A 20,491-nucleotide genomic window follows, 5' to 3' on the forward strand; every position below is an offset into this window, starting at 1 on the left:
GAATCTAAAATATATGAAAGTTTAATTTTTATCATTACATTATGGAAAATAATTAACTTTATCACAATATGCAAATTTTTTTAGAAGGACCTGTATGTATAGAAAACTGACTTCTAAGGGCCCCACCCCCCTGCCTCGGGCCCTGGGTACTCGGTACCCTTTACCCCCCCCCCCCCCCCCTTCCCCCCCAAGCCTGACGCCCCTGCCTACTACTACTGTATTTTAATATTGGTCATTATAATGGTACTTGCAGAGCCAAATCATTTTTGAGGTGGTACTTGGTGTAAAAAGTTTGAGAACACATATAACTAATATCTAACTCCAACACACACACACATATGAGTTGCAGAAAGAAAGGAAGTGAGAAAGGAATGAGTTTTAAGAGTGAGATGATGAAATCCTAAATTTCACTCATTTCACCTAATTTGCACTCATAAGACATGGCCTGAACTAACCATCAATCATTAATTTAACCCTTCTATTGTTTCTTATGCAGGTTATTTGATTTTATATCAAAGCACCAGTTCAGTTAAGAGTCTGGAGGCTTCTTGTGGTTGTCTTTGCATTCCTTTGGGGATTCCGTTTGTTTAGGGGGTTTCCTGGGTTCATTGATTGGTTGGCGGTCTCATCGTGTCTGGATAGATGTCTTGGGCGGCCAATCACGTGGTGTGTTGGCGGATGGATGGAAATTCTTTGAAGTTTTGCAGTCAAATCCTTGACCAAAACTTTACAGCAAAACATAACTTAGAACTGAGACTCTCAACAGAAAAGAAAATAAACAAAGAGAAAGAAAAGTGAGACGAGAGTAGTAAGATGGCTTGAAAGAAGCTGTTTAACCCATGTTCTTCTGATCTTTATCTGCAGTCTTTTGTCTGCTCGTCAACATGGTTACTCAATCGTCTTCTAATCATCGTCTACTGCTTTTTTCGTGTCCTAAGATTTTTAATTCAAATGTTTGTCCAGCCTCCTGGATGAGTTCGGACCAATTAGACACTGTCTTTAGTTGAGAGAGATTGCTGTTTCTTCCCCTCTCATCGTAACCATGCGTTATCTGTGGTCTCTTACCTTCCCGCTCTGAGCAGAGTAAAGAGAGTAAACTTTAGTCATGATTTCTTATAAAAAGGATACGATATATTTTACACAGATTTCAATCAAGCCATCTTCAGAATTATGAACATACGATCATACTGATGGGAAACAAGAAAGACTTTCAGTCAACCATCTAATAGTTATAACAATTGCATGACTTGCATATGTGATCTAAGTATAATAGTCACATATATATACACTCACCTAAAGGATTATTAGGAACACCTGTTCAATTTCTCATTAATGCAATTATCTAATCAACCAATCACATGGCAGTTGCTTCAATGCATTTAGAGGTGTGGTCCTGGTCAAGGCAATCTCCTGAACTCCAAACTGAATGTCAGAATGGGAAAGAAAGGTGATTTAAGCAATTTTGAGCGTGGCATGGTTGTTGGTGCCAGACGGGCCGGTCTGAGTATTTCACAATCTGCTCAGTTACTGGGATTTTCACGCACAACCATTTCTATGGTTTACAAAGAATGGCGTGAAAAGGGAAAAACATCCAGTATGCGGCAGTCCTGTGGGCGAAAATGCCTTGTTGATGCTAGAGGTCAGATGAGAATGGGCCGACTGATTCAAGCTGATAGAAGAGCAACTGTGACTGAAATAACCACTCGTTACAACCGAGGTATGCAGCAAAGTATTTGTGAAGCTACAACACGCACAACCTAGAGGCGGATGGGCTACAACAGCAGAGGACCCACTGGGTACCACTCATCTCCACTACAAATAGGAAAAAGAGGCTACAATTTGCAAGAGCTCACCAAAATTGGACAGTTGAGGACTGGAAAAATGTTGCCTGGTCTGATGAGTCTCGATTTCTGTTGAGACATTCAGATGGTAGAGTCAGAATTTGGCGTAAACAGAATGAGAACATGGATCCATCATGCCTTGTTACCACTGTGCAGGCTGGTGGTGGTGATGTAATGGTGTGAGGGATGTTTTCTTGGCACACTTTAGGCCCCTTAGTGCCAATTGGGCATCGTTTAAATGCCACGGGCCACGGCCTACCTGAGCATTGTTTCTGACCATGTCCATCCCTTTATGGCCACCATGTACCCATCCTCTGATGGCAACTTCCAGCAGGATAATGCACCATGTCACAAAGCTCGAATCATTTCAAATGGGTTTCTTGAACATGACAATGAGTTCACTGTACTAAAATGCCCCCCACAGTCACCAGATCTCAACCCAATAGAGCATCTTTGGGATGTGGTGGAACGGGAGCTTCGTGCCCTGGATGTGCATCCCACAAATCTCCATCAACTGCAAGATGCTATCCTATCAATTTGGGCCAACATTTCTAAAGAATGCTTTCAGCACCTTGTTGAATCAATGCCACATAGAATTAAGGCAGTTCTGAAGGCGAAAGGGGGTCAAACACAGTATTAGTATGGTGTTCCTAATAATCCTTTAGGTGAGTGTATATAGGTTATAGGCATGATATAGAATTATTCAGTTGAACGATGTTTGATTATAAGTCCATCTAGCATTTGGAATGATCTGGTGCATTCTGATCATATAAAAGCATTTCTGTGAGTTTCTCTGTAGATTTCAATCCTGAAGTAAGAGAGATCATGCAAAGGTTTCAAGAAGAAGGAGGTCTGTTTTTGAATCTTTTGTCTTGGAATCAAACAACCTCTGTCGTTATCTTGGTCAGGCTCAAGCTATGCCATCTCCGAACCAATCCGCCTTTTAAAAACTGTCTAACGTTCTTCCTTTACCTAGGCTCATCTTGACAAGCTTGCATGGCCATAAAGTACTTAGCTGGGGGGTTTCTCTAGTTTGCTCGGACTGGCTGGAGCCCACTTCATTTATGGTCCAGTTGAGGTTTTTGTGTGGAATTATGTTTGAACAAATCATCTGGAAGATTCATTTGTGTTTGATTCATTCTCAAATCCTACAAGAGACCAGATGCTGACTGTGTGTCTGTGCTGGGGTGATATAGTGTCCGTGATGAAGGGATAAAAGGGAATAGGTGAGCTTGATTAGAACTCTGGTAAGTGTGAGTGACGTATAGCTGGGAGCGTCAGGAGAGTGTATTCGTGACAATAGTGGTTTTTGGACCCATGATGGGATACAGTGAAGCTGAATCATATGAAGAACAATGCCCAACTGGGCCTTGGAGAGGGTTCAGCCATTTGGTGTTGTGAAGGTATTCTAGGTTTCATTGGTCCGTGATCACTAGGACCCCCAGCCAGTGGTGCCACACTTTTGGTGCCAGTTTGATAGCAAGGAGCTCACAGTCACCTATGTCGTAGTTCTGCTAAGGTTTATGAAGTAGGCACATGGATGGTGTGTGGGCAGATTCCTGTTGGTGGATTGCAGTGGCTTCCTGCTACATTTTTCATTCTAGATGGAGAGGCGGCCGCATCCCTTCCCCAAGATTCGAGCAAATATTGCGTTTCTTATCTCTTTGCTCTCTGGACGCATTTTGCAATGGGCAAATACTATCTGGAAGTAGTCCCCATCATGCAATTAGCAGTGAGTCAGGATCAGTGGAGAGGCACCTGCAGCTCTAACAATCTTCCAGATGTCACATCACAGTAACCATATTCAAGTCCAGATTGAAAACATTACCAATTCATTCTCTCACTAAAAATGAAGCAAATAATGCTGTGTAATGTTGTTATTTCATTCAGTTTTTGTAATTTTATGTATAATCATTCAGTTACGTTGCACCATTTCACAGCAATTTCAACACATGAACCGCTTCTCTCGAAGTGAAGTACTTCTTGTAAAAAATTGTTGCCATACAGTTTACAGATGAAAGGCTTCTCTCCAACGTGAAGTCTCATGTGGCAATTAAAGGTTGCTTTACGTGTGAACTCTTTCCTCACTGATCACATATGAACGTTTTTTTCCCAATAAACAGTTTCTCTCCAGTGTGAATGATAATGTGATTTCTAAGATTTACAACTGTTGTGAAGCATTTCTCCAGTGTGAATTCTCATGTGGGAATTAAGGGTGTTTTTATGTGCAAAACTCTGTCCACAATGAGAGCAAACATAAGGCTTTTCTCCAGTGTGAATTGTCATGTGGGCTTTAAGGCATTGTTTTCGAGTGAAACTCTTTCCACACTTTTGGCATGTGAAAGGCTTCTCTCCAGTGTGAACTCTCATGTGGACATTAAGGTTTTGCATTTTTGTAAAACTCTTTCCACACTGTTGGCATGTGAAAAGCTTCTCTCCAGTGTGAATTCTCATGTGGACTTTAAGGCTTTGTATTTGAGTGAAACTCTTTCCACACTGTTGGCATGTGAAAAGCTTCTCTCCAGTGTGAACTCTCATGTGGACTTTAAGGCTTTGCATTTGAGTAAAACTCTTTCCACACTGTTGGCATGTGAAAGGCTTTTCTCCAGTGTGAACTACCATGTGGACTTTAAGGTTTGGTTTTTGAGTGAAACTCTTTCCACACTGTTGGCATGTGAAAAGCTTCTCTCCAGTGTGAATTCTCATGTGGGTTTTAAGGTTTGGTTTTTGAGTGAAACTCTTTCCACACTGTTGGCAGGTGAAAAGCTTCTCTCCAGTGTGAATTTTCATGTGGACTTTAAGGTTGTGTTTTTGAGTGAAACTCTTTCCACACTGTTGGCAGGTGAACGGCTTCTCTCCAGTGTGAACTCTCATGTGGACTTCCAGGTTTCGTTTTTCACTGAATTTTTCCCCACATTGACGGCATGTGAAATAACTGTTAGGTTTGGTCTTTTGAGTTCTTTTTCGAGAGCGAGTCTTTTCCATCATTGTGGATTTCTCTCCAGTCATGAAATCATGTTTCTCATACTGATCTTTCTCTTCCATTCCATTCGGTTCTTGACTCTCCTCTTTCAGCAGCATCAGGTCTAAAACAAAAACAGACAAATACAAGTTGAAACCAGTTTAATGGCACAAAACAGCAGACATAAAAACCAACTCAAGGCATCAAAGCCTACTGAAATAAGTCTACTGAAAGAGGACTTGTCTACAATCTTTCAGGACTTAAGCACTTTTTCCAGCACCAATTTTTAGTTTTCAAGGACACCATAAAATACATGTTACTAGGGGTGGGCGGTATGACCAAAATTCTATTTCACGGTATGACTCATTTTATTTCACGGTAACGATATATTTCTTGATATAGATATTTATATAGTAGTTATTCTCGAAAAATCGACAAAAAGGGCTTTGTATAATAAATAAACCCAAATACTTTAGAAATGAAAAGTACTTCACATTGTTTTCTTTTTCACTTATTTGGTAAATGATTTATTTGGTAAACTATTTAGACAGCTAAATATAAACAAAACACACTCATCAACTTTTAGATAAACTGCCCCCAACTGATAGATATTAAATACAACTCATAGGTGCAATTAAACTTTAAATAAAGTGTTGCTGAATAATTTTTCAATCTCATGTTATGCTTTACTTCATCAATCAGTTTATAATATCTGAATATTTTATATTGAACTATTCTATTCATGATAAATTAGTTACTTCCTTTTAATTTTGTAGGATAGTAATACTAGTTGTTTAAATGTGTTCCCCGGTACATTTTTGCCATGTCTGCTTAGGCTACACTGCGTTTTTAAGGGGCTTGTTTTGCTCTTTTTGTGATATCTGGCAACCCGTCACCCTGCGCTTTAATCAATAGAAGTTCAGAAGTGACTAGAAGGAGAGCAGCAGTTTGAAAACCGAACAGCAGCTACTGTTAGTGTTGACTAAGTAGCCTAGTTTAAATTATACACACCTTGTAACTGCGTCATTATTTGACCATAGCCCGGTGAACACCGCGCTCCCTCTCAGTGCGTGTGCACGCGCGCGTCTTCTGCATCAGTAAATGCGATCGATTAATTTGAGTGTCAAGTTGTAATCACGGATCGAATCAAAGGAAGATTTTATCAGCTGGTTCGGTGGCCAATTGTTTGGAGTTAGAAATATATAACTCGCGATGCATATTTAGTAATTTTGCCTCAGATAGGCTACAGGATTATACATTCACTTTAAGAAGCTGTTCATTACCACGGGCGGCAAGCTGTTTGCGTGTTTAAAAACTATACATAAGAGACGGAAAGATGCAGATAACTATACATTATTTAAGGTTATTTCTATTCGTTACGATATTGATAACTGTTGTTGTCCAGCTTTCCCCGTTGCGAGCGTGCACTCCTCTAATCTGTCGCATGGGTGCTGCACTGCTCTCGTGACTGCTGCACCTTTCCCCCCGAAAATATCACGTCAACAACAACAACCCTTTAGAAAATGTAATTCCTTTGTGGATCCTCTTGATCTGCTTTCTCCGTGTTTCTTTTTACAATTCTCAGTGTTTCAGTCTTACGCACGTTGCACGCGAGTTAACCACGCCCACTTATTTGCATTTCGCGGTATACACGGAATAAAAAAATCTGTTGCGGTTGACATTTTCTACCGCGGTAACGATATATACCGTCATACCGACCAGCCCTACATGTTACTATACAAAAAAAATGCAGACTAAGGACAGAAAATAAACAAAAAAACTTAATGTATTATATCTTATAATATAGACCTCATGCCACTATATTGTGACATGAGGGCTGCATGGTTGTCCGCTGTCATTATCATGTCATTGGCAAATAAGATAACTACATATCTAGTGCACATTTTGTTTGCCTCTCTAATCAAACACTCCAAATTCAACTCATTACTAGAGTCTTCTGAAGTGGGTGTACTATATCGATGAGGACTGGACAGGTAAATATGGGCGATATGGCCAAAAGAAATTATCACGATAATTGTTGTATATCGGTCGATATCGATAATTATCACGATAAATGTCAAATATCTATTTCTTTCAAGTTTAAAGGCAGATTTTTGCTCCTAAGTGAAAGTTGTGAAACCAGAGCGTTAATTGTGGTTCTCTTACGAGAGGTTCTCTCGTATTGCGTAAGTTTAGCTTACGCTACGGGAAAGATTCATCTTCTCGAGATATTGAAGTCAAAAATGATCCTTAATTTTGTATCTATTGTCAACGCAGTGCAGCAGCTAGCAGACCTAGAGCAGGCTGTCTAGCGTGCTCATTGGCTGCCCTGCGGCAACTGCAGCAGCCTACCAGTGAGCCCGGCGTGACGTCACATCCAAAGAAGGGCGCTTGCGCCCTCAACGCGTCCTAGCCCGCCAGAATGGGCGTGGCTTAGAGTATATACGCGGGGCTCGGAGGCTGAATCTCTGATTTTCCTCTCTTCAGCGAAGCTCTCCGCATCACTGGATCTTGAGAAGCCGACGCCGCCGTTGAAACGCGACAAAGCCAGCTTAGGACAGTGCCTGAAGAAGCCGGCCGTCTTCGCCACCTTCAGCCTGCCGTGCGAGCTACGCCATCCGGCGACGTATCCTTTCTGAGCTCTATACTGTGTGTGTGTGTTTGTGTGTTCGCCGCTGCGACACACCCCCCTTTCTAAAAAGAGCACGAGACGTTTTTCTAAAAATGTCTCGCTTTTCCTGTGGCTCGTGCCGAGCCCCGCCCAGCGCCGGAGACCGCCATGTATCTGCACTCTCTGCCTGGGCCAGGAACCTCCGATGTCAACCCTGCGGGCTCGACTCGAGGTTTTAACACCGTCCGCCCCTCCTCACCGACGCACAGCCGTATAATTAAGTGTTTTGGCACACCACACAATGCATTGTTCTAAAGTCGGGTTTTATTCTGGCATGTTGAATTAGTGTTCAACAAACGCGGCGGCGCGTTCATTTGGATTTACTTTTCTCATAACAGCTAAAATAACTTAATAGGCTACTCCGTATTTTTTTGGTCATAGAGATAAGAATAGAGTAGCCTGCATTATTCAAAACTGTGAACTTTTATTCATATTAGGCTAACGACAAAAGTTTATCTGTCGTCTCTGTCTCCGGGAACTGTGCGTAACAAAAATGGTTCATGCACTTGCTTCAGCTCAGTCACGATAAAAAATCGGCTATGTCTAAAGCCTTTAAATGTCGAAATATTTAATAAATGTTATCTGATTATGTAATCTGAAACCGAGAGGTACAGAGGATCTACTCAAACATGTTTAGCTACCATGTGAGCGCTTCCCAATGAGGAAAGGACAAGGCAAGGGTGAAAATCTCACTCTAATTAAATGTAGGCTAAATAACCCTAAATTAAAATGTAAAAACAGATCAAATAATCTATTTGTCGAAATGTTGCGATATTGTTTAATTTAAGTTCATAATTATTCTATAAATGTTATTTAGTTTAACAGCAGCACCGCGAAGCACTGTGGTTCGAGATTTATTTAAAAAAAAAAATAATAATAATAATAATTCACAAATTGCATGCCTAGTTGTAAGGATCCAAAGATCCCTGTGGAATTTAATATTGAGTTGAACATTTTGTTCATGACAACAAATGAACATGTGTTTGAAGATTGTATTTAGTTTTGCTTGGAAAAAGCTGGCTCAAACCGAAGTAGCGTTTTATTTCTTCAATTATTGAAATATTTAGTAATTAACTTTTATGACAGAAATATCACTACTACATGTAGCTTAAATTATGTAATTCCTTCATTATCAACACTTTAAAAGCCTAATGCTAATGTCTAGAATAGCGAGTGTGAATTGCGACTTCCTTTTGTGTTAAGTCAGTCACAGACTCAGAGAGCCTGTGGGGGGTTTGGAGGGACAGTTCAGTGCTGTGTCGTGCTGCAGGACAGGAGATGCAGATGTACAAGGAGACACCGCCAACCTTTACGTCTGATGACTCTGCTGCCCGGTGGTGGAACCAGCGCATGACTTGCCCTTTAAAGGGGATCTTGCAGGTAAAAAAAAAAACTAAATTAATACATAACCTTGAATGAAAATACCATATGAAAAGTTAATGCAGGATTTAAAATGTTTTAAAACAACATAAGGGCACCAATTTAGTAGATAAAGTGAGCGTTTTCCAGCATCGCATCATTTTACGTCACACGAGGGAGTTGTATGTGTGCTCTGCGTCAGCTCAGTGCTGAGTAGGTTGGTATTCAGTAAGAGCGGTCATGAGTCAGTGTTTTCGGTAGTTTTTGTATTTTAATTTATCATCGTCATGGTAAATTATTGTGTTTGTGGAGGTTGCAAAAACTCCTGCCTGTCAGGACATCGAGTCCACAGGTTTCCTAACAAAAAAAAGGACGATTGATGCTATCTATCTTTCGTGACTGGGTGCGGTTTGTGCAGGTGAAGAGACGGGATTTCTCTTCCGCATCGGCTTCGAAAAACGCGGTCGTGTGTAGCGTTCACTTTAGATCGGAGGATTATCATCCCGGCGAAATGATGGAGTTCAACATGGGATGCCGAAGCAAGAACTGCCTCGCATTTCCCACACATGCACCTATGGAACAAAAACGTGTATCAGGAATAAAAATATCTCTCCGTCTCTCGACGAGAAACCGCTAAATTTAACGTTAGTCTGAACGGATATTAATGAGCATGACATATGTCTGATCAGCTACACATTTCAATGTTATACAATTTAAATAAGACAACATCTCTATTTCAAATTCAACGCAACGTCATTGCCAAAGAGCTCGTACACACAAATCGGATCTGAACAGTTGCTATTAACTGATAAACGATGGTATTAATCTGTACAATACTGTGAGCACAGTGTATATCGTTAGCGAACGTGTATATATCTATAAGCTAACACTGGTCTCTCACCAAGACACCTGCCCTGTTCTCCACTGGTTCTCCTCACACACACCTCAGTGTGTCTCCTCTGACCGTGGTTCTGTCTAACATTAATCCTGGCCTGTCCCTGCTCTCTCGACTGCATAGCAGGATCGTAATTGAATGGCTGTGGTCTGTCATACGAGTAAGTATGAACAATTTCCTCAGCGTCCGAAATGTGATTGCGATCCATTGTTTTCATGTTGTTTGAATAGACCGCCCTCCCGCCCGTTACGTCACGCCCATTTTCAGATGCGGAAGTAAAATTCTCTCAAAAAAACGACTCCAGAAGCCAATGTAGCGTATTTATAAGTATATTTTAAAGAAAATCTAGTTCCTACATTATTTTTCTATACATTGACTCGTTGGGTCCTCTAACCTGCAAGATGCCCTTTAATGTCAAACATGGCCTTTTCGTATTTGTGTGTTCAGGCCTCCTCTACACCTAGTGAACGGGTGTTCTCAACTGCCGGTGACACAATCTGTGCTGAACGTTCACGGATACTGCCTGAGAAGGCAGACATGCTCATATTTCTGAACAAGAACTGTTTTTAATGCATTGAGTTAGTTTATACATGTCTAGAGAGTCCAGACCAGGGTGCAAGTTCTGCATATAAATCTGTTTTTTGGTCTGGTGTAGAGGCATTCTTAATTTTCTCCCAGATGGGCTGCAGCTCCCAAAACTAAAACTCATTGAATTAAAATAAAATGTTCCTCTGTGAAATGAGCCTGTGTAACATGTTTTGACTCCATCCCTCAAAGAATCGGAATCGAGAATCGAAAAAAAAACGAAATCGAAAGGAAGAATCGGAATCAAAATCGTTCAAATCAAAACGATGCCCAACCCTAGTCGATAACGATAAATGAACATATCACCTGATACTGATATGGTTGCCAATATATCGTGCATCCCTAATATCAGATACACTTTCCACTACTCACTGCTCGCAAAAACAATAAATGAGAGTGATTTTGAACTTAGAGCGGATTGGTCAAAAATGTGTTGAGGGCCAGTAGCAAAACATAACCTCAAAATAAATCTGCATAAGCCCACACTCGATCTGTCTCGAATGCGCGCATGCACTGTCACCATGTAATGCACTTGTTGATCTTGGATCATATAGAATGCAAAAATCCCAAACCTGGCATTTCCTGGAAGAGGATCCGGCTCAAATTAATCCCTGGAATCGGGAAAGTCAAAAGCTGGGTTAAGCATGTGGGTCATTTCTTGGGGTTTATTTTTATACAAGTGAAACTTGAAGAATGAAAAAGACAAATATAGAAACATTTGGATTGTGGGCTTGTTGTCATTTGCTAACTACAGCGATCACATGTCAAATCAAATTTGTTTCCTAAATGACTTGTTTAGGACTTAAAATAATATGGATAATATTATATCAATACATCAAATTCAATACACTTTTTTCACCAACAAACTTGATTGTTTAAGTTGTGTTTTAAGTTTAAGATTGTTTATTTGTAATAATGGCCACCTTTCATAAAATGTTAACATTATCATTATTATTACTGTCTTTGGTTTCAATCTTTGGTTAGGTGAAAGCTACTTGATGGACCTTTGGTGGTTAAACACCGACCACAAAATAGGAAAAATAGGAAAATACTGCTAAAAATAGCATACCCAAAATCAAACCGGTATAACTTATCAACCATAAGACCCACATACATGATTCTGGTATCCTTTGATAGATCAGAAGATATGGGATATAAATACATTGTGATTAAAAGTCTATCTATTACTATTCAAGAGTAATCTCAGATGGAAAACAGCATAAATAAAAGATTCAATTCTCGCCTAAGAAAACCCCACATTCTATAGGGAATATCCCCTAGGTATAATGCTGTTTGAAGCCTAAAAACTGTAGAAAACAATAAAATAACATCTTTACATCACCTGCTCATAGATTTATGCAATAAGAGTCTAGCATAGCAGGGTTATACATGATTTATTAGAGGCATATCTAGGCGAACTCTCCAAATTGGCCATTTGGGCACATTTTGGCACCATCTGTGCCATTTGAAATTTCTCAGGTACCAAACTGTAAAACTCATTAGATTTCACTTACATGTCACTATAGGTATTTATTCCATCTAAAAACAATAGTTTTGGCTTTGTTTTGAAAAATCAACCAGACCTCTATATGGTTTCCCATGCAAAAAAAAAACATACAAAAGGAATAAAGTTTGACTCCAAATGGAGCAGATTTATTCACAACAAACTGAAAACACAGCAAAACTCAGTATAAATATCAAACTGTAAAAACACAGCAGAACCCAATATAAAACACAGTAAAAATATTAAAAAAACAAACAAAAAAAAAAACACTAGCAATAGCTATATTTGTTCCTGTCCTAATACCACTAATGGCTGTCATGCCACTCCTCGAAACAGTTTTTCTTCGAGGTGAGGCACAGAGGGACCTGACACTTCCGGCAATAAATGGGGGTTTTTACTCTTTGGATGCCAGCCTCCTGGCATCTCCTGCAGTACCGCCGTCCTTGTGTGGCATCACCCCCATAATATATAGGCAAGCAGGTGGGCGGTGGTGGTGGTGGTGGTGGAGCTGCTGAGGCCTCAGCAAAGCTCAACATTTCTGCAGCCAACCTCTCCCTAAATGTTTTCTGTGTGAGAGGCTTTGTTAGTGTGGGCTCGTTCCTCATCTTGAACAGCTCCTTGTGAAGAAGGAAACTGTTCACCACCGCGATGTCAATAAAATGGTAAAAGAAAGTCTTGTACCACTTCATTGTCTTATGGTGCACAGTGTAATAGCCTATCAAGGCGTCAGATACATCAACACCACCCATGTTTTTGTTGTAGTCCACAACAGCGTCTGGAATAGGGATGGCCTTTGTTTGCCACACACCAGCCTCTTTCACCTTCCTCTTGACTGTATGTCCACTAAAAGCTTCATGGATAGTGGAGCACATGGCCACCTCCCGGGTGTCCATCCACTTTACAAAAAGAAGCTTGTCCTCTCTTATCCACCGCATATCTCCCCGGGCAGCCTTTTTGTGGAGGTCGTTTTGCGTGGTGTGTGGAAAACCAATACGATTTCGTCTGATGGTCCCACAACAACCAATGTGTTTCATGTACAAGTCCAGAAACAGGGTAGGGCTACTATAAAAATTATCTACGAACAAATTATAGCCCCCACCAAGGAGTTGAAATGGCAAAAGGTCCATGACTGAAGTGTAGCTGAGATCATGGGCTGTGGTGACCACACTCTTGCCGGCGTACACAAAAAAATTCCACGTGTATGCAGTTGATGCATCAGCCAGCACAAAGAGTTTGTAGCCCCACTTTGTGGGTTTGTCCTTCATGTACTGTTTCATGCTGCTGCGGGCCTTGGATGCGACCATCCTCTCATCTATGCAAATGTTTTTATAGGGATGGAAGTTGGCTTGGCAGGCAGTCACTATCTCAGTGTAGAGAGGCTTGATCTTGAAAAGCCTGTCATACTGATCTGTGTTCCTCTTCCGCTCATTATCCTCGTCTTCTTCTGGGTTACTCAAATGCAGGGACCACAAGATGGCTTCAAAGCGGCCCCGTGACATCTTTTCACTTGGGAAGTGGAAGTTGTATGGCCATGCCTTCCGCCAGTAGTCTGATCTGTGAGGCACCTGAACGAGGCCTGTATAAACTATGATGGCCATGAAAATGTAAAATTCCTTTGGTGTTAGCACCTTCCATACAAACTTCATCCCAGCCTGTACTCGCTTAGCAGCATTGGAATTTGTATTGTCAATAATTGTCCTGACCACAGACGCACTGAAAAACAGCTGGAACAGGGTGAGGGGAGACCATGATGCTGTTGTATCAAAGGTGGGGCCTGGGGTCCTGGCTGGCATGAACCTGGGCGGGTCAGGTTTGTTGTCCTTCTCCTCTCTATTGTGCCACGGATGGTCTTGGTCTCTTGAAGAAGTGGCAGACCTACTCCGACCGCGCTTAGGTCTTGCAAACTTCTGCAGTGCTTTCCCCTTTCTTTTCGGAAGGCTTTCTTGAGGCACATCAGAATCAGATGAGGTGGGGGTTGTGCTTGATGGCTGTGGTTGAGGTGTTGATGGCCCTGGCTGGGGCTGTGGGGGTTGGGCTGGTGTAGAGGCAGCAGAAGATGAAGGCTTCTCATAATCTTCGTCATCACTGTGAAACAAAGAAGGAAGAAAAACTATAAAGATATATTCATGGACTGGCACTGATTTTGAACAGAAAAGATTCACTGTAACTGAAAACTCTAGTTACATTTTATTGTGGTTTATAACATATTATAAGAGAAATAACCCACTGTAACTGTAAACACTAGTACATTTTGTTGTGGTAAACATGCTTGTACTGGGAAAGTAAGCAAACAATCCAGTTTGAGTTTGTGGTAAACAGGTTTGTACTGGGAAAGTAAGCAAACAATCCAGTTTGAGTTTGTGTATTCATCCATTCATTGTAGGGAATAGGCTAGCTAGAAAATCGGTCATTTTACACTAATAACAGTGGAACAGCTCCGTAATTTGATACCAACACGATAAGTAAATGATAACAAAACGTATTTTACATACCTTTCCGATGTTGAAAGTCTATAATCAGAGTCACTGCCGTCCGATATGCCCTCAGCAACAAAGAGATCTTCATCGTCCGACGAAGAGTCAACGGCAATGACCGGAGCTTCGTCGTCCGCCTGGATCATTTCCAGTGCTTCGGCGGTCGACATCTTCTGCCATTTCCTCTCAGCCATTATTTCTCCAAGAAATAAAAAAGAAAGGCTCGATAATCAATAAAATAAGGCTACGTGTGCGTTCAGTTGTTCAGTTCAGCTGTGCGCTCTGCCGTCTTCACTCTGTGCGCTGCCGCTGTGCGCTCTGTTGTATTCGCTGTGCGCGCTGCGTCATGAAGGCGAACGGCTTACGCGCATCCATATCTCGGCAACCGATTGGTCAATTTGGATGATTGACACCTCTATCGAAACGTCAGAACCAATAGAATCGAGGGCATTTTGCAAAATCCGTGTAAACAACACCACTACCCAACTAGAAGCCGACACATGCATTGCGTAGGACTAGCAGTCTCAACCCCACTCCTCATTCACAGTCTGTTACCAAAGCAGGAAATAGCTACAGACTGTCCGGAATCATTTCAAAGTGACACAGAGGCATCGGAGTAACCGCAAACACCCTTTGATATGGCATTGTACACAACTTTTTATCACAAGACAGCAAGGTAAGACACTTTACTTGAAGGGGTGTGCATAAGACTAACATGACACCTTCATAATCATGACATGACACATGTTATGAATATGAAGGAAGTTTTATGCATGTTTGTGACAACTGTCATTAAGTGTCATTCGCTCAATTATGACATTTTTAATGCAAATATGACATTGTTTGAGATGTCTTTGTTATGACACCTTGACATAAACCAATACATCATAACCTGTCAGTGTCTTTGTCATGAGAACTTGACATTACTAAGACAACACAACCTGTCATAAACATGACATAGCAGATTAATTATCAGACTTAAGAAACCACTTAGCTTTATTGGTTAAAATTACATTAAACTGTCAGGTGGCTGGTTTTGACATTGGCTGTCATGAAGCCATTATAACTGTTTAATGACAAATTCAATTTGTACCACTGTAGTTGAGGTCACGAAAAATATTCATGACACAGTTATAATGGCCTTATGACAGCCAATGTCAAAACCAACCACATGACAGTTTAACTTAATTTAATGTCAAGTTGTCATGACAAAGACACTGACAGGTTATGATGTTATGGTTTATGTCAAGATGTCATAACAAAGACATCTTAAACAATGTCATATTTGCATTCAAAATGTCATTATTGAGCGAAAGACACTTAATGACAGTTGTCATAAACATGCATTAACCCTACTTCATATTAATGACATATGTCATGTCATGGTTATGAAGGTGTCATGTTAGTCTTATGTACACCCCTTCAAGTAAAGTGTTACCGACACAATTCATAGTGGTTCATGTGTAAACGGAAGTTTGTTTTCCTTTTGTTCACTGACTGTTTACTTCGTGAGTTTTGGTCGTACAGTGATGTGAGTTAGACTGTTGAATTCTGTGGAGCCTCCTGAATCATTTGAGTGGTCGTTTGTATTGATAGGTCAACATTAGAGAGATTAGGAGTGCTGTGACTACTGGCATGGACTTTGTTCAGACAGACAGTGTGTTTTACAATAAGGTTAGTCTGTTGCTTTGTGTTTGATGTGTGTTTTGTTTTGGCGAAAATGGATAGCATGACTTTTTAGCTGAGTTTTGTCTGATTACGGGGGTGTGCTGCATAGTTAGGTTGCGCTCACACTCTGGAGTGAAAGGACATAAAAGGTGTTAAGCCCTGTTGCCCTGGGTACCGGGAGATTTGAACTAATTTGCGGGCAATATTGATATTATCCCGCATAATATCAATATGCGGGATACTCCCAGAACTTCCGTGAGACTTGTCTGCTACAACCTCAGGCCAGCAGCGACAGTTGCGAGTCTCCGAGGCCTTTGCGAGAGATGCGAAGTACCAAAGAGGCAGCGATCAGTGGCGAGCACTTACTGACAGCGTGACTCATTATTTGGTTGAAGAAATGGTATGTTACCATTCCATAGGATTGAGAAGCCAGCGTTCAAAGCCATGCTACAGGCATTTGATAAGCAATATGTACTTCCTGACCGAAAGTAAAAAGTATCTGTCAGTGAAGGACGGCATAATACAGGACTTAAAAGACGTTGAACATTTCTCAGTGACTTTAGCCTAACTAATAGTTAATTAATATAATATAATATAAATGTTAATTTGCTGTTAATAATAAAGAAAACTGCTTTATAATTAATAAAAAAGGCTGTTTAAGTTTAGCCTAATTAATAGTTAATATTTACAAATATAAATGTTAATTTGTTTATTTGTTAATAAAGAATACTGCTTTATAATTTTTAATTTCCATTGTCATTTACAAGCTACATGTTTTTTGGAGGGTCGGTTAACCGCCAAACCACAAGATTTGTTGCTGCTTCACCGCGGTAAGAAAAAATCCCATACTGTCACAGCCCTATGGACAGCTCCTGCAACACTCGGTGTGCATAACCAAAGAATTTCTGCACAAACTGTCAGAAACCGTCTCAGGGAAGCTCATCTGCATGCTCGTCGTCCTCATCGAGCTCTCGACCTGACTGCAGTTCATCGTCGTAACCGACTTGAGTGAGCAAATGCTCACATTTGATGGCGTCTAGCACTTTGGAAAGGTGTTCTCTTCACGGATAAATCCCGGTTTTCACTGTACGGGGCAGATGGCAGACAGCGTGTATGGCATCGTAAGCGTGAGCGGTTTGCTGATGTCAATGTTATGGATCGAGTGGCCCATGGTGGGGTTATGGTATGGGTACGGTATGGTATGGGCAGGCCTATGTTATGGACAACAGGTGCATTTCATTGATGACATTTTGAATGCACAGAGATACCGTGACGAGATCCTGAGGCCCATTGTTGTGCCATTCATCCATGACCATCAGCTCATGTTGCAGCATGATAACGCACGGCCCCATGTTGCAAGGATCTGTACACAATTCCTGGAAGCTGAAAACATCCCAGTTCTTGCATGGCCAGCATACTCACATGACACTCCCATTGAGCATGTTGGGAATGCTCTGGATCGGCGTATACGACAGCGTGTTCCAGGTCCTGCCAATATCCAGCAACTTTGCACAGCCATTGAAGAGGAGTGGACCAACATTCCACAGGCCACAATCAACAACCTGATCAACTCTATGCGAAGGAGATGTGTTGCACTGTGTGAGGCAAATGGTGGTCACACCAGATACTGACTGATTCAGACCCCCCCAATACAGTAAAACTGCACATTTTAGAGTGGCCTTTTATTGTGGCCAGCCTAAGGCACACCTGTGCAATAATCATGCTGTCTAATTAGCATCTTGATAATCCATCCACCTCACAGATGTGGCATATCTCGGCAAAGGAGAAGTGCTCACTAACACAGATTTGTGAACAATATTTGAGAGAAATAGGCCTTTTGTGTACATAAAAAAGTCTTAGATCTTTGAGTTCAGCTCATGAAAAATGGGGGCAAAAACAAAAGTGTTGCTTTTATAATTTTGTTCAGTGTATCATCCCAGATGTATATGATTTCCTTTCTTCCGATCAACACAGAGATTTATAATCCATATAAATAATCTATTTAGTCCATATAATACAAGTACAGGTCCTCTAAAGTTCATGCAGAAACACTTTCGCCGCCTTCACACTGGCAGTTGAAATCAGCTACGATACGGCTCCGAAACGACCGGAAGTCATTCATTTCCTATGGAGATTCGCAGACCGCATGCGAATGGGTCCGAAACGGGTCCGAACGAGTGCGGTGCGAAGAAAATCGTGTCAGTTGGTCATCCGGATGCGTTAAAAAAAATTTGAACTCTTGCGGAAGGCTACGGACGATTCCTATCCGACAATTCCAGCGGAAGTTAGCGTTGCTATGGTACTGATAAACAAACCTGAATTCTTAACTTTTAATAAAATAAATAATGATTTTATAACGATAAGTTGTCATGTCATTTTTTTATTTTCATGATTTTATAACGTCATTAGGGCAGTTAATACAACAATTATATTATTACATAAATTTAATTATAGCCTATAATTCTATTTATGTCTCTATAACCCTTATCAGAGAGATCATACAGAATTGTACATTCTGACACTGACAGAATCAACCTTTCTAATCTCTCCGCCATTTTTGTTCTACTCGCTTCCGATGCTTTTCAACGGTGTAGTACGACGTCCGCTGGGGGCGTATTACGGAGCTGATTTCAACTGCCAGCGTGAAGGCGGCGTTTGAGCCCTATCATACACCTGGAGCAACAAAAGCATTGGTGGTGATCTGTTCACCGATGGACTTCGCATTCAGGCGCATTTTTGGCGCGTTGGTATTTCCAGGAACTGAAATAGACTGCGCCATTGACCAAAAAAGACCAGTGCTCGGTTGCATAAAGCACCTTAAGTGTAATTTTCCCTTAAGTTCGCCCTTATGTTTCCCCTAAGCCTAAGGGTATTGCAGAAAAACCCCTTAAGGGTTTCTTTAAGTGAAACATCATAAACACTTAGAATTTCCCTTAAATGCTGTTTTTTCACTTAAGTAATCCCTTAAAAAGCGTTAAGTGTGGCATGAAACCCCTTAACGGTCATTTCCCCAAGTATAACTTAAGGTTTGGAAATCGTAACGCGGACAAAAATAAGACGACATGGCTGAATTTATGGAACCAGCTGAAGATCATTATGTGCAAAGAAGAATTTATAGGGATAGGGAGAACCCTTTGGACCAACTTAGCGATGAAAAATTGTTGCAAGAATTCCGATTTGATCGACGTGCAATATTTGACATCTAAATAAAGCGAACTCTTCTTCACCACGGTGCGGTGCATACAATCTTAAAAGCGTAGTCTTGCTTAATCTTACCTGTTTTGTTGGCTTCGTATAAGCGCTCAGCTCTTTTTTTGCAACCACAGAGATGTTTTCGTATTTTTTAAGGACTTCCTGAACCGTCCTCTTCAAATCAAGATTCCTTGCATTGATTTTTTCCGTTATTTCTTCCCACTGTTTCTGTTTTTTTGCAGCAGTTACATTGGGATTTAGTTTGCTTTTCAAAATTGTTTTTCTTTTATCATATTCGTCAAGAAGAATGCATTTCTCCCCCTCTGTCTTTCTTTTTTTGTTTGTTTTCTTTATCCATTCCGATATCCTAGCCTACTTTATTTGATGAAACTGCAAAATTGCTAGTGTTAGTGTTTTGCGTATCTATGGCAACTAGGGATGGCGAAAACTAAAAATTTTCTTGACCGACCACCGAGCCTCATTAGCCGCTTGAAACCGGTTAACCGATTAGTTTAAAATATACTACGCTATTTGAAATAACAGCCATTTCGAGCCGCTCCTGCCGCTCTGCCTCCCGCTCACACACACACACTGTCCCGGCGCCGCTCTTCCACTCACGTCACTTTTTTTAAAATCCCCTACAGCGCGAAACATGAGTCCAGCAAACGCGGCGCAGAGGAGCTTGTATGTAATCGGAGGACAAATGGCTCCTTAGTTTCGAAATGGTTTGGGTACAAGGTGATCGCGTTGAAAATAAAGGCGTTAGTCTAGCGTTAGAAGCTCATTTGAAACATTGCCGCGGCTCATTTAAGAAAATGACAGCTCCGAAGAGACGCCGATTTAGTTTGAGGTAACGTTAGTGCTAACAATAATAAAGAAAGATGATGATCATCATCACCTCATCTGTTACCACTGAAATGTAGATGTAATGTATTTCCAAATCTAATGCGGGTGTCGCGTTTTCAGGTGATACATCATAGATGATGTGCTACGGCTGTATTTAAGCACTGTATCACACAAGTTGCAACTTACATCTGGGTCATTCTTTTTGGTGAAATGGTCCCACACACTACTTTTCTTTGCACGCTTCATCCTGTCGTCTGCCCTGGCTCTAACCTCGAGTGTTTTAGCCTGTAGCCTTTACTTTTCGCAAACCTTGTGAGCGCGCGAACCCAAACGCTGTGACCTCGCACCAAATGTTTTTATTGGTTTATTAAGTACAAACAGGCGAGTTATGAAAAATTGAGTGTGAGGGATTTGTTTACTTCACACAAAAACATCTTGGAATGAGATGGCTAACTGTAGTAGCGTTTAGTCCACTGTCTATAATAGCCTAATTT

The 20,491-nt window shown here is 41.0% G+C and overlaps 2 protein-coding genes across 2 annotated transcripts in view; both read right to left on the reverse strand.

Annotated features, from left to right (window-relative positions):
* The window catches only part of LOC130102433 (gastrula zinc finger protein XlCGF8.2DB-like), a 250,377-nt gene that overhangs the window by 52,141 nt on the left and 177,745 nt on the right, over window positions 1-20,491 (reverse strand). The window contains exon 2 of the mRNA XM_056268463.1: window positions 4,782-4,927. Coding sequence (XP_056124438.1) covers window positions 4,782-4,927 — 146 coding nt within the window. The remainder of the gene's footprint in view (window positions 1-4,781; window positions 4,928-20,491) is intronic.
* LOC130102441 (gastrula zinc finger protein XlCGF8.2DB-like) lies at window positions 3,717-4,773 on the reverse strand. The gene has a single exon (XM_056268471.1). It carries the CDS (start codon window positions 4,713-4,715, stop codon window positions 3,996-3,998), a length of 720 nt encoding a protein of 239 aa, XP_056124446.1. The 5' UTR covers window positions 4,716-4,773; the 3' UTR covers window positions 3,717-3,995.

Source organism: Rhinichthys klamathensis, unplaced genomic scaffold (assembly GCF_029890125.1).
Source record: "Rhinichthys klamathensis goyatoka isolate OS25496 unplaced genomic scaffold, OSU_Roscu_1.1 h1tg000272l_1, whole genome shotgun sequence".
Taxonomy (NCBI): Eukaryota; Metazoa; Chordata; class Actinopteri; order Cypriniformes; family Leuciscidae; genus Rhinichthys; species Rhinichthys klamathensis.